General features: G+C 39.0%; 1 protein-coding gene across 1 annotated transcript in view; it reads left to right on the forward strand.

The window, feature by feature from the left end:
- The first annotated feature begins 717 nt into the window (after window positions 1-717).
- lonp1 (lon peptidase 1, mitochondrial) overlaps window positions 718-13,120 on the forward strand; it is an 87,040-nt gene continuing 74,637 nt past the window's right edge. The window contains exon 1 of the mRNA XM_028816563.2: window positions 718-1,255. Coding sequence (XP_028672396.1) covers window positions 767-1,255 — 489 coding nt within the window. The 5' untranslated portion in view covers window positions 718-766. The remainder of the gene's footprint in view (window positions 1,256-13,120) is intronic.

Genomic DNA, 13,120 nt, shown 5'->3' on the forward strand with positions numbered 1-13,120 from the left:
CAACAATCTCACTAGAATGCCATTTTCAATTCAAATAGTAAGATACTGTAAACCGATATGTGGATGTGAATTTGGTGTCTAAAATACTGTACTGCCATCAATAACAAATAAATACCAAACACTTTTAACCGGAATATCTAAAAAACAAACTTATTTTTATACAAAATACATCAGTTATTCCATATGACAATTTATTTGGTGAAAAACACAGTTTTGTAGTTCTTGGATCTTTAGCGAAAAAATCTGATAAAAGAACTGGGAGTTTCTTGCATACAAAATCACCCCCATGAAGAAAATTAAAGCCACCATATATTTTAAAGGATTTATTATTTGAATATTTGCCCAAATTGGATCTTTAGGCATCAAAATCGTTTTAAATGATTCACCCATCCAGTTTCTTAACCCGCTTAGCCAAAGCAGGGTCGCGGATTTAGTTCGAAATGAACGCAGTAAACCTACAGCATCTAAGTCAACGCTTTGCGTAAATACTGCACAACAACGATATTTCAAATTTATGCAATTTACTCCTCCATATAAACCATAAACGTGGACCGATCGATTCTCTCAAACCATACAGAAGTAGTTAATGCCAGGTAAGCTAATCGAGATATTCCATTATTCTTCAACGCACCGGCGAATTCCAACGACTGCTGATGACGTAATCTCTACACGCGAAGTCTTTGCCTAGGGGGCGTGGTCTGGTGCCAGTCGTAATCAGTTGCTGCCGGAAGAGTCTGATGCTTCTGCCGAAAGCTCTAGATCCAGCATGGCTGGCAGCATGTTGATACGAGATTGTTGCCGAACGGCAGTTTCTTTGTTGAGGGGGTCGTCCGGAGTGGGGCGCCTTAACAGATGCACCATCGCCCGAACGAAGCAATTTTATTCCGTTGGTAACTTCTCAACGAGTAGTCCTTCTGTACGACATTGGAGACGAGTAGCTGGCAGTAGTTGGACGCTCAGCTGTCCAGCAACGGGCGATGTTATCGACTGCACCCAGCGGAGGCATCTTCGGGGCTTCGGGAACAGGAGCGGTGGTGGTAACAACAACAGCAGCAGTAGCAGCGCATATTCAAATGATGACAACCCTGATAGCAGCGGAGGGGACGAATCGGGGGACGCGGGAGAAGGAGGGGGCTATGCTGCCCCAGTGATGACAGCGCTAACCCCGATGACAGTGCCTGAAGTTTTCCCCAACGTGCCTCTCATTGCCGTCTCCAGGAACCCCGTGTTCCCTCGCTTCATCAAGATCATCGAGGTGAGGGGATTGTGAATGTTTGCCGATCGTGACTTATTTTCATCCAAAAAAATAATAATTTTGTTAGTTGACTGTAAGTCGAACGTTGAGTGTATGAAGTTAATAATAATAATTCTTTACAGTTATACACCGCTTTTCTCACTACTCGAAGCGCTTCAGTGAGTGGGGAGCCAAAGCAGGTCTCCTGCGATTCCGATTTGGGTTAAAATGCAGACATTTTATAAAAACAGTGAAAAAAGTGATATATGTGTGCTCACGTGGGCCGGTCTGTCAGGTGACTGCTTTGCAAAATGTTGGCCGGCATAGCTGACCTTGTGTCTTCTCCCGTTACATTTGGCAAGGACAAATCCATTACGACTGTCTACAAATTGTTTTAATAAATGTCTTTAATGTAGATCTGTGCAAACCTGTTAGAGTAAAGTCACAGAATAAAAAATGGCATTGAAAAATACACGTCCATGCATTTGCTGGACCCGATTACCTCATTCATTTTTAGGGTTATGGGAAGCTGAAGCAAACCAGGCAAGATGTGAAGCTGCCTAGAAAAAACGGTATATGCAACCTGGCCAGTGTACTTGAAAAATATGATTGCCCTTCTTAATAGTTATACTGTTTGCCTTGGTTTTATAATAACTACAACACTGGTAACATGAAATATTCAGCGGTGCAATTAGAAGCACTAACTGCAGATTTATTATAGTGCTAGCTGAGTTACCTGTCTGTGATGGGTAGATTACTACTTAAAAACTCTAGAACAATAAATGGCATTTGATTTGATTTCTTAAAGTTTATACTTATTCCACTTCATAATGCATGTCAGTGTTTTTATTCATGAAAATATTACAATTATAATGTTATTTATATGCAAGTCATCTAAGATGAATAAACGTTAGATATCAAGTGATTGCTCCTTTACAAACATTTCTTGGTGTATTTCATGCAGCACGTATATTGTAAGCAAAGACTGTTTGACGTCACTCGTGCACAAGCATTATAAAGCTGGCCATGAGAGAAGCAATCTGATCTTAAATCTTACAATTTTCAGTGTCTGACCTTGTGAGTTGTTTATGACACAGATAGAAAATGGAAGATGTTTAAAAAAGAATGGAAAAGTTTTGGGAATCCACAGTATTCTTGGGAAGAAAATGGTTTGAGCACTTCTGTCTCCTACCAATATTTCAGCCTCTGTAGTGACTTCAGGAAAAAGCGTTCGACTCAGTTGATGGAGCTGCCCTGTGGGACATCCTGAGGGTTCACGGGATCCCCTCGAGGTTGCTGGATATCATGGCCAGTATGTACACTAGTACTATGAGTGTTGTTAATCTCAATCATGCTAGATTCATCTGACGCTCAGGTGATCGTGTGAGATTGCACCAAGGTGGACAATCCCACTACTGACAAATTGTGCCAAATTCTTGGAAGTGGAAATGGCTGGTTGGTTCCTCAATTTCTGGTACCTCCGACTCTTCAATTTCTGGTACCACTGACTCTGACACATCATTGTCATGATACTGGCAACTCTGTCTCTGAGACCTCAATTTATGGTACAACCAACTGTGACTCCAACTCCTCTATTTTTAATCAGACTTACTGTATATCCATATTTACAATTATGATTGAAAGCACACAGCGTGGTTGGTTGTGCTGAATTCATGGAGGTGGAACTGTTGGTTGCACTAAATTCACTGAGTTGGGACAAGGGTGGGTCGCGAACACACTGGCATATGAAAAACTGAGTTGTGACACCACAACATTTGGGGGAACACTGCTCAAAAAATTGTTACCCCTGTGCGGTGTTGTCTGTAGCAACTGGCTGTGTTGTACTGTGGAACAAGACAGTGGCCAAAACATCATGCAGAGGATGGGCAGCCTTAGTGCTGATGGTCTCTAGTTTTGCTCTCATCCTCTGTTCTGCTACTAGTGAATGCAGGGATTTATATAAGATAGGTGAATTTTTGAAAAGAAAATTTTTTTTTTTAAAGTTTAGCAGATATATAGCTGAACACTTAAGAGGCCCTGAAACCCTGAATAAAGTACAGTTTAAAAAAAAAAAAAAAAAAAACTTCATACGATGCTTAAAACACAGCAACCCACTAATTAAGGTGAAAAGTTGTGGATAAGGTACACAATGTTAAAACCTAGCAGAAGGTTCAAGGATTTTAGGCAAAGAGAGAGCGTATGAATTATATATATAGTCAATGTATGTACAATGTATGTATGTACAGTGCATCCGGAAAATATTCCCAGCGCATCACTTTTTCCACATTTTGTTATGTTACAGCCTTATTCCAAAATGGATTAAATTCATTTTTTTCCTCAGAATTCTACACACAACACCCCATAATGACAACGTGAAAAAGTTTACTTGAGGTTTTTGCAAATGTATTACTTTATAGGTAAAATAGTTAACCTTTAATTGATTGTAAAAGAATTTTAATTGGAAGAGACAAATTGGAGGTTTGGTCTTATATGTCTGTTATGATTCCTTTGACGCTCGCAACGTTTGGACAATCATTGAAAATTGCTGAAATCAATTTGGGTACAGCCTGCTTTTCACATGGACAACTTTATGTGGCATGTTCAAGGGTAGGAAGTCCTAAGAACCTTTATATATTGGCTAAAGATGGAAAAACTGAAAACATTGCATATAAGAAGGCACTTCAGTAAACAATACAAGCACATTAGTGAGTCTTCATTGTTTGTTAGTTTATTTTTATTTTTAAAGTTGTGTTTTTTTAAATTTTTCTCAAACAATTAAAAAAAAAAAAACACTTTATTTTCTTCCCGGGTATTTCATCTAGTATAACTATAAGTGAGGTCTATAAGGTTGGAATGCAAAAGGTCAGGTGTAGTTTTTTTGTTCTAAATGTTCATAGTTGCGTTAAATGGACCTGTCCTTACATCCTCGAAAACCGAGCTTTCTCATAATGGAACATAAAGAGAGCAGGCAGGCTCACAATGAAAGACGCTATATACTTGGATAAACACCAAATGCAATACATCTATTCAGTACAAAGCTATACAAAAAGAGAACAGGATAACACAGCCTAATGCTATTTCCTCCATTATGTTGTAGCAGAATACTGTCTGAGAGTTATTTGGTCTGTATACTGTAAAGCTGATCATTAAACGTTACCCCAGGTCTAACTAGAAGTTCCCTATAATAACATAGACCTCCAAGCCCAAGTCACACTCGAGGAACGCCAAGGAGATAATGTATTGTTGTAGTGGACTTTATCGACCGCTATACAAAAGTAACTTTAACTTGAAATTTGGAATGATGTACTGAAAGTTAGACTGGGTAGAGTGTCTAAGTTTACACACAGTATCTGTTCGCTTTTTATCTTGGTCATAGATGTCAGGCTTTCAGGTCATGTTATGCTCTTTTCAAAGCAAATGTCAGAAATTTAAGTTTCAAATTTCAGTTGTTTAAATCATGTGTTTTTTTTTTTTTTTTCAATTTCAGAAAACAAGCATCTCCTCCAGGCAGTTATTTTGTCAATTAAGTCAGCTCCACTAATCCATTTTCCAGATGTTTTTGGATTAGTAACTTCTCTGTAAAATGCAACTGGGAAATACTGACAGCTGAAAGCATATGGAGGAGGTGTGATGCAAGAGAGAGAAGGGTTGCATCATCATTAGTTTTTTTATCTTCTTTGTTAGGCAAATAATCCAGTAGTTACATACATATACACAAAGCAATTTGTATTAACTTGTATTTGTATTCTTTCATTTGTTGTTACCATTTTTGGTTGTAATTTTTCCAAAAGACATTTTAAAATGCTGCTCCTCAATTTGGGGGCTGGGTAGTCTTTCGGTGCACCTTGCATTTGATTTCATCATTCAGACGAGGCTGCATCCAGGCTTGAAGCCAAATTGTGCTTCCAGATCACTCTGTTTTTCTGATAAGTGTTTGTTTCTTTGTATTCATTGTGGTAGGTTGTCTGGGTAGTTAAAGGGTTGTGTGAGCAAGTGTGTTAGGGTTATACAGGCTGAAGTTACCAGAAGTAAGCAACAAAGTCCTTTTCAGATGCTTTCATGGACTTAGTGCACAAGGAGATGGGATTTCAGTATAGGAGGGCATTGTTAAAAATGCTAAACTTGCATGGTCAGACCCCACGACTGATTCAGTGAATGATTCTGAGTGAGTCATTTAGCCTGCCAGTTTTTGCATTATACAGGTGCATCTCAATAAATTAGAACATCATTGAAAAGTTAATTTATTTCAGTAATTCAATTCAAAAAGTGAAACTCATGTATAGATTCATTACACACAGAGTGTTATATTTCAAGCATGTACTGTATTTCTTTTCATTTTGCTGATTATGCCCTACAGATACAGTAACAAAAGCTCAAAATTCAGTATCTCATAAAATTAGAATATTACATAAGACCAATAAAAAAAAAGATTTTTAATACAGAAATGTTGGCCTGCTGAAAAGTACCATATATACTCGTGTGTACTGTAAGTCGGGTTTAAAATCAATAATAAAATCAGACTCCGACTTATATGCCAGTTCAAAAATGCAACACTTAATTTTTTTTACACATCTTCTTGCCGCCTCCAATCTCATACCAGTTTCTCAGACACATTGAATTTTGTTGCAGCAGTGCGATTTCTTTCGCCACTTCAGCAATTTTTAATTTAAAACCAGCTTCTTATTTTCTTCTGATCGAACGCTCCATCATAGATAAGGGATGCTCTTACGATAAAGGTGTATGAGGGTGTGAGATATAAAAAAACACAAAACAGTGCAGACTTTGCTTCGGAATAGTTTGGGTATTACCGTGTGGTCACGTAGGCACAATACATAGAACAAAAAGGCAGTGTGCTCTGTGGTTACTCTCTCAGGTGGGTGTTAGCATATCATAATCTCTTGGACCAATAGTGTGAGTTTTCCGCGTTAGACTTATACGACCGGCATTATAAAATACCGGAAATTATATTGTAAAATCAAGCTCCAACTTATACGCGGGAGAACTTAAATGCAAGTATATACGGTATGTCCATGTACGCACTCAATACTTAGTTGAGGAGGAAGATGAGAGACACCAGACCCAACAATGCAGACGAGCTGAAGCCTCCATCACAGTATCCTGGGCTTCCATAACACCTCAGCAGTGCCACAGGCTGATCGCTTCCATGCATTGATGCAGTGATTCATGCAGAAGGAGCCCCAACCAAGTATTGAGTGCGTACATCGACTTACTTTTCAGTAGGCCAACATTTCTGTATAAAAATTCTTTTTTTTTTTTTTTTTTTGTTGGTCTTATGTAATATTCTAATTTTCTGAGATACTGAATTGATATTTTGAATTGAACTTTTCATTATCTGTAAGCCATAATCAGCAAAATGAAAAGAAATAAACACTTGAAATATATCACTCTGTGTATAATGAATCTATATAATATACTGTATGAGTTTCACTTTTTGAATTGAATTACTGGAATAAATTAACCTTTCAATGATCACTTTACCTTAGGCAGGCAATACAACTTGGCAGGTTGGCCATGGCACAGAGTGCCACATTTGAGTACCGAAAAAAGAAACAGAATAGGTGAGGTTAGTGACAAATTATAACTATCATGTTTTAGTGCTAATGACTAACTAACAACAGAGATGCAGTCTGTACAGTTAATCAGCAGCTCTAGTCAGGGTGTGCTAAACTGAAGTTGTGAGTCTTCAGCTGGGATTTAAAAGCTGAGACTGAAGGGGCATCTCTTATAGTAGCAGGCAGACCAGTCCACAATTTAGGGGCCCTGTAACTAAAAGCTCGACCTTCCACTGTTATTTTATTAATCCTTGGAATCATAAGCAGACCGGCATCTTGAGATCTTAATGTGCTTTCTGGTTTGTAAGACATGATAAGTTCAGACAAGTAAGCTGGACCTCAGCCATTTAATACTTTACAGGTGCTGGTCATAAAATTAGAATATCATGACAAAGTTGATTTATTTCAGTAATTCCATTCAAAAAGTGAAACTTGTATATTAGATTCATTCATTACACACAGACTGATGTATTTCAAATGTTTATTTCTTTTAATGTTGATGATTATAACTGACAACTAATGAAAGTCCCAAATTCAGTATCTCGGAAAATTAGAATATCAATTAAGACCAATGCAAAAAAAGGATTTTTAGAAATGTTGGCCAACTGAAGCTATGAACATGAAAAGTATGAGCATGTACAGCACTCAATATTTAGTTGGGGCTCCTTTGGCCTGGATTACTGCAGCAATGCGGCGTGGCATGGAGTCGATCAGTCTGTGGCACTGCTCAGGTGTTATGAGAGCCCATGTTGCTCTGATAGTGGCTTTCAGCTCTTCTGAATTGTTGGGTCTGGCGTATTGCATCTTCCTCTTCACAACACCCCATAGATTTTCTATGGGGTTAAGGTCAGGCGAGTTTGCTGGCCAATCAAGAACAGGGATACCATGGTCCTTAAACCAGGTACAGGTAGTTTTGGCACTGTGTGCAGGTGCCAGGTCCTGTTGGAAAATGAAATCTGCATCTCCATAAAGTTCGTCAGCAGCAGGAAGCATGAAGTGCTCTAAAACTTCCTGGTAGACGGCTGCGTTGACCTTGGACCTCAGAAAACACAATGGACCAACACCAGCAGATGACATGGCACCCCAAACCATCACTGACTGTGGAAACTTTACACTGGACCTCACGCAACATGGATTCTGTGCCTCTCCTCTCTTCCTCCAGACTCTGGGACCTTGATTTCCAAAGGAAATGCAAAATTTACTTTCATAAGAGAACATAACTTTAGACCACTCAGCAGTCCTTTTTGTCTTTAGCCCAGGCGAGACGCTTCTGACGCTGTCTCTTGTTCAAGAGTGGCTTGACACAAGGAATGTGACAGCTGAAACCCATGTCTTGCATACGTCTGTGCGTGGTGGTTCTTGAAGCACTGACTCCAGCTGCAGTCTACTCTTTGTGAATCTCCCCCACATTTTTGAATGGGGTTTGTTTCACAATCCTCTCCAGGGTGCGGTTATCCCTATTGCTTGTCCACTTTTTTCTACCACATCTTGTCCTTCCCTTCGCCTCTCTATTAATGTGCTTGGACACAGAGCTCTGTGAACAGCCAGCTTCTTTAGCAATGACCTTTTGTGTCTTGCCCTCCTTGTGCAAGGTGTCAATGGTCGTCTTTTGGACAACTGTCAAGTCAGCAGTCTTCCCCATGATTGTGTAGCCTACAGAACTAGACTGAGAGACCATTTAAAGGCTTTTGCAGGTGTTTTGAGTTAATTAGCTGATTAGAATGTGGCACCAGGTGTCTTCAATATTGAACCTTTTCACAATATTCTAATTTTCCAAGATACTGAATTTGGGACTTTCATTAGTTGTCAGTTATAATCATCAACATTAAAAGAAATAAACATTTGAAATACATCAGTCTGTGTGTAATGAATGAATCTAATATACAAGTTTAACTTTTTGAATGGAATTACTGAAATAAATCAACTTTGTCATGATATTCTAATTTTATGACCAGCACCTGTATATGTTAAAAGGAGGATTTTGAAATCTGCCCTAAACTTAACTGGGAGCCAATGTAAGGATCTAAGAACTAGAGTTATGTGTTCATATTTTCTTGTTCTTGTAATAATTCTTGCAGCAGCATTTTGGATTAACTGGAGGCTGTATAAAGAACACTTTGAACATCCAGTGAACACCGCATTGCAGTAGTCTGTCCTACTAGAAATAAGTGCATGAATTAATTTCTCAGAATCCTGTTTATTTAGAAAGCGCCTTAATTTTACAACATGTTTAAGATGGAAGAAACATGATTTGGACAACTTTGTAATGTGTGCTTTAAATGACATGCTAGGGTCAAAGATAACTCCTAGATTGTGTGATGATTCAGTAAAATTAATGGGGATTCCAACTGAGTTTAATGATGACAAAATATTGTTGTGATCAGTGTCATTTCCTCCCAATTATTAACATCTCTGTTTTATTGGTGTTTGAAGATAGGTAGTTCTCATCCATCCACTCCTTTAATTCACTAACACAACTAATTAAAGACAACATTGGAGAAACTTCATTTAGTCTAAATGAAAGGCATAACTGTTTGACTGCTATCATCCTTCCATCAATTCTAAAAATACTACTTCTTTACATTTATATAACACTTTTCTCTCTACTCAGCACGCTTTTCATAACTAGGGAGCCACTTCAACCACTACTTATGTGTAGCATCCACCTGGATGATGCAATGGTAGCCATTTTTGCACCAGTACACTCACCACACATTACCTATTAGGTGGTGAAGTGTGTGACAGAGAGAGCCAATTACAGACAGGAAATGATTAAGGGGCCAGAATGACTAGGCTATTGAGGACAATTTAGACTTGACATTGGGATACACCCTGCTCATTATGAAGGATACCCAGGGATCTTTTATGACCACAGAGGGTCAGGACCTCAGTTTTACATCTCATCCAATGGATGACACCATTTTTACAGACCAGTGTCCTCACACGGACCAGAGGGTAAACACTCCCTGCCGTCTCCCTTTTTCTGCCACTGAGAAGCACCCCCATAACATACCACTGTCACCACCGCCACTACGCTTCACCGTTGTGATGTTATGAGCAGTGTCTGGTCTTCATCAGACATAGTGCTTGGACTTCTGCCCCAAAGAGTTCAAATTTTGTCTCATTAGACCAGAGAATATTTTTCCTTGTGCTCCTAGAGTCCTTTAAACCAGTGGTCCCCAACCTTTTTGACAGCAAGGACCACTTTATTAGATGCAAATTTTTCCACGGACCGGTCGGGGGGGGGGGCAGTTTTATACACAATTTACATAACATTTCTATTATTATTAAGTTATTAAGCAGTTCGCATACGTTTGTAACCTGAGATTTTTCTTCTTTTTTTGCATATAACAAAGACATATGCTTTGCATTTGCCATTCCAACAGACTGCACATCACAAACATTAACACTGTTATCGTTTTTTTCGTGTCTGCCGTTTCTATAGGAGGGTGACAATGAGTTAAATTCCAATGGATGTTTTTCAAATGTTGACAAGCAATAAGCAAAAGGTATCACTGAAAACCACAGAAAACAAAAACAGCAAAAAAAAAAAAAAACAGTACGAGGAAAGTTCGAAGAAAGAATTTTTTTTACAATGTTTCTGTTTGGGGATCGTTGTGCAAACGTGCACATCTGAGCTGCGCCCACAGATCTAACTGCTCTGTGGATGATTCATTCAGGCATTTCAAGGTCACTTCGTTGTAATGAAAGCATCTGCTGAATGTACTTCGTAGTAACGCGATTTCTATAGACTCGTGTCATATGGGGAAACTGTCGGGACCATAAAAATACTTTGTTGTAATACTCTCTCACCTCGGTCTCTCTCCTCTCTCTGAGCCGCTGCAAAGCCCCGCCCGCCAAGCGTTCTGAAAAGTCTGACTGAGTCTCCGTTGCCGGCAGTTCTCTCGCGGCCCGGCTGTCAGACGGCTGCGGCCCGGTAGTGGGTCACGGACCGGTGGTTGGAAACCCCTGCCTTAAACTATCATGTACGTTTTACTGAAGACTGCAATCCATCTAGCCACTCTACCATAAACACCTGATTGATGGAGTGCTGCTGAATTGGTCATCCTTCCGACAGATTCTCCTATCTTAGCAGAGGACTTGTGAAGCTCTATTGGAGTGGTTGTTGGGTTCTTTATGACTTCCATGAGCAAAGCCCTTCTTGGCCAGTTACTTGGTTTACCAGGGTGGCCAAATCTAGGAAGAGTCCTGGTAGTCCCAAACTTCCGTTTCAAATTAGCGAGGCCAGTGAGCTCCTGGAAATAGTCCAAGCTTTAGAAATCGGGGTTATCCCCTTGTCCTGATCTATACCTTATCACAGTTCAGTCACAGAGGTCTACAGTGAGTTCCTTGGAGCTCATGGCCTGGTTTTTGTCTTGACATATGGTGTGAATTGTAGGACCTTCTACAGTATATACAGGTACTTGTGTGCTTTTCTAAACAATGTCTGTTAAATTCAGTTTGCCACAGGTGTGTTCCAATCAAGGTATAGACGCATCTAAAAGAGAGTTAAATCAAACAGAAGGTACAATTTGGAGTGCCTCTGGTAGGTTTCTGAATGAGAGATTTCAGTTTTTGGTTTTCTTCTGAAAACGTTTTGAGTTTGTCATTATCGGTTATTGAGGGTAGATTGATGGGAAAAATGACAGATGTATCCATTTAAATATAAATCTGCAACACAATAAAGTGTGCAGAAAGTGAAGGGGTCTGAGTACGTCTGAATCCACTGTGTTGTATACAGTTTTACATGAGTTTATCTCTCTATTATAAAATAAAATCTTGAGACAAGATTATTGCCAAGAGATTTTTTTAAGTCCTACGAGATGAGGCTATTGTCAAGAGATTTTTCAAGTCCCGCCCTCCTTTCAACCATTTTCAACCATGCCCCCAGTCCTCTCACCTCTTATTTGTGTGAGTGCTTTTGTCAGACACAGTTCCTGTGCTCTCAGCTCTTATAAATTTTTACGTTTTCCTCTCTTTATGTTCCCAATAAATGAAGTCTTATTATGTCCAAATCTTATTGAAGAATTTCATCCCGAAGGGTTATCAACAGAAGAAATGAGTGCATGGGCAATCCTAGCACAGAGAAACAATGAAGTCAAACGAATTAACGTGAAAATTGTTGATCGGTTACACGCCAAATTGGTTAAATGCGTATCGATAGACTATGCTGAAACAGTTGGTGGTGATGGTGCAGAAGATGAAAACACCAACTTACAATATCCTTTAGAATATCTACAACCATTAATATTGTCCGATCTTCCACCAGCCGAATTACTGTTGAAAGAAGGATGTATTGTAATGTTATTGCGTAATTTATATCTGAGTGATGGGCTATGCAACGGAACAAGATTAGTTATATTCAAAAATGGTCGAACAATTCTGATACGTAAAATTTTAACAGACGACAAGAAAGGTAATGCACCACATCTTCCGCGGATAACATTAGATACCAAAGGAGATCTTGATATGCCATTTGTATTAAAACGTTTACAGTTTCCTGTTAGAATAGCTTTTGCTATGACAATCAGCAAATCACAGAGACAAACATTCGAAAAGTCGGTTTATTTATTAGAGAGAAAGAAACGATATTCACTCACGGGCAGTTAAACGTTGCATTGTCACAATGTAAGTCCAAACACGGAATCAAAATTCAATGCGATATTGAAGAAAAGTTAATTCCAAAAATTGTTTTTACTGAAGTTTTACAGTAAAAGTGTAAACAGAACGAAAACGTATAATGCAATGAATCCCTCTAACGCAACATGAAACATAATTTTCTTTCAATTTATTACGTTTTACTATTTTTTACTATGGTTAATTACTCGCTCTAATGTAAAATAGTTAGTTCTATTATGCATATGTAGCAATTCCCATGAAAATAACAATCTGTTTAAATTGTACATCTGCTTCCCCATATGTGAACGGCAGATCCATGAAGTGGCTAGCGTGTAGCACCCGCCCGGGGGTTGGCGAGCGAAGCGAGCAGGGGGCAGACCCCCCTAGTATTCATTATGGTAAGGTGCTATTTGAAACCATTGATCTCCATGTTCAGCCTGTATTGAGAACATTAACTGATGCTGGAAACGCTGGTCTGTCTGATTTATACGTACACTGCTATCATATGACATATGACATGTTGAAATGTAGAATTTGTATGAAGGTTTTGGAGTACCTAAAACTGGCAACTCATAGTTTTAGAGTACACTTTATCAGACAGATAATTCTCCATCTCATGAAGCATACATCATCTGTAGTTGGTTCAATGAACATAAAGGTGACTTCACTTTATCCCATGGGCCTGCACACTCCC

The sequence above is a fragment of the Erpetoichthys calabaricus genome, chromosome 12 (genome assembly GCF_900747795.2).
Source record: "Erpetoichthys calabaricus chromosome 12, fErpCal1.3, whole genome shotgun sequence".
Taxonomy (NCBI): Eukaryota; Metazoa; Chordata; class Cladistia; order Polypteriformes; family Polypteridae; genus Erpetoichthys; species Erpetoichthys calabaricus.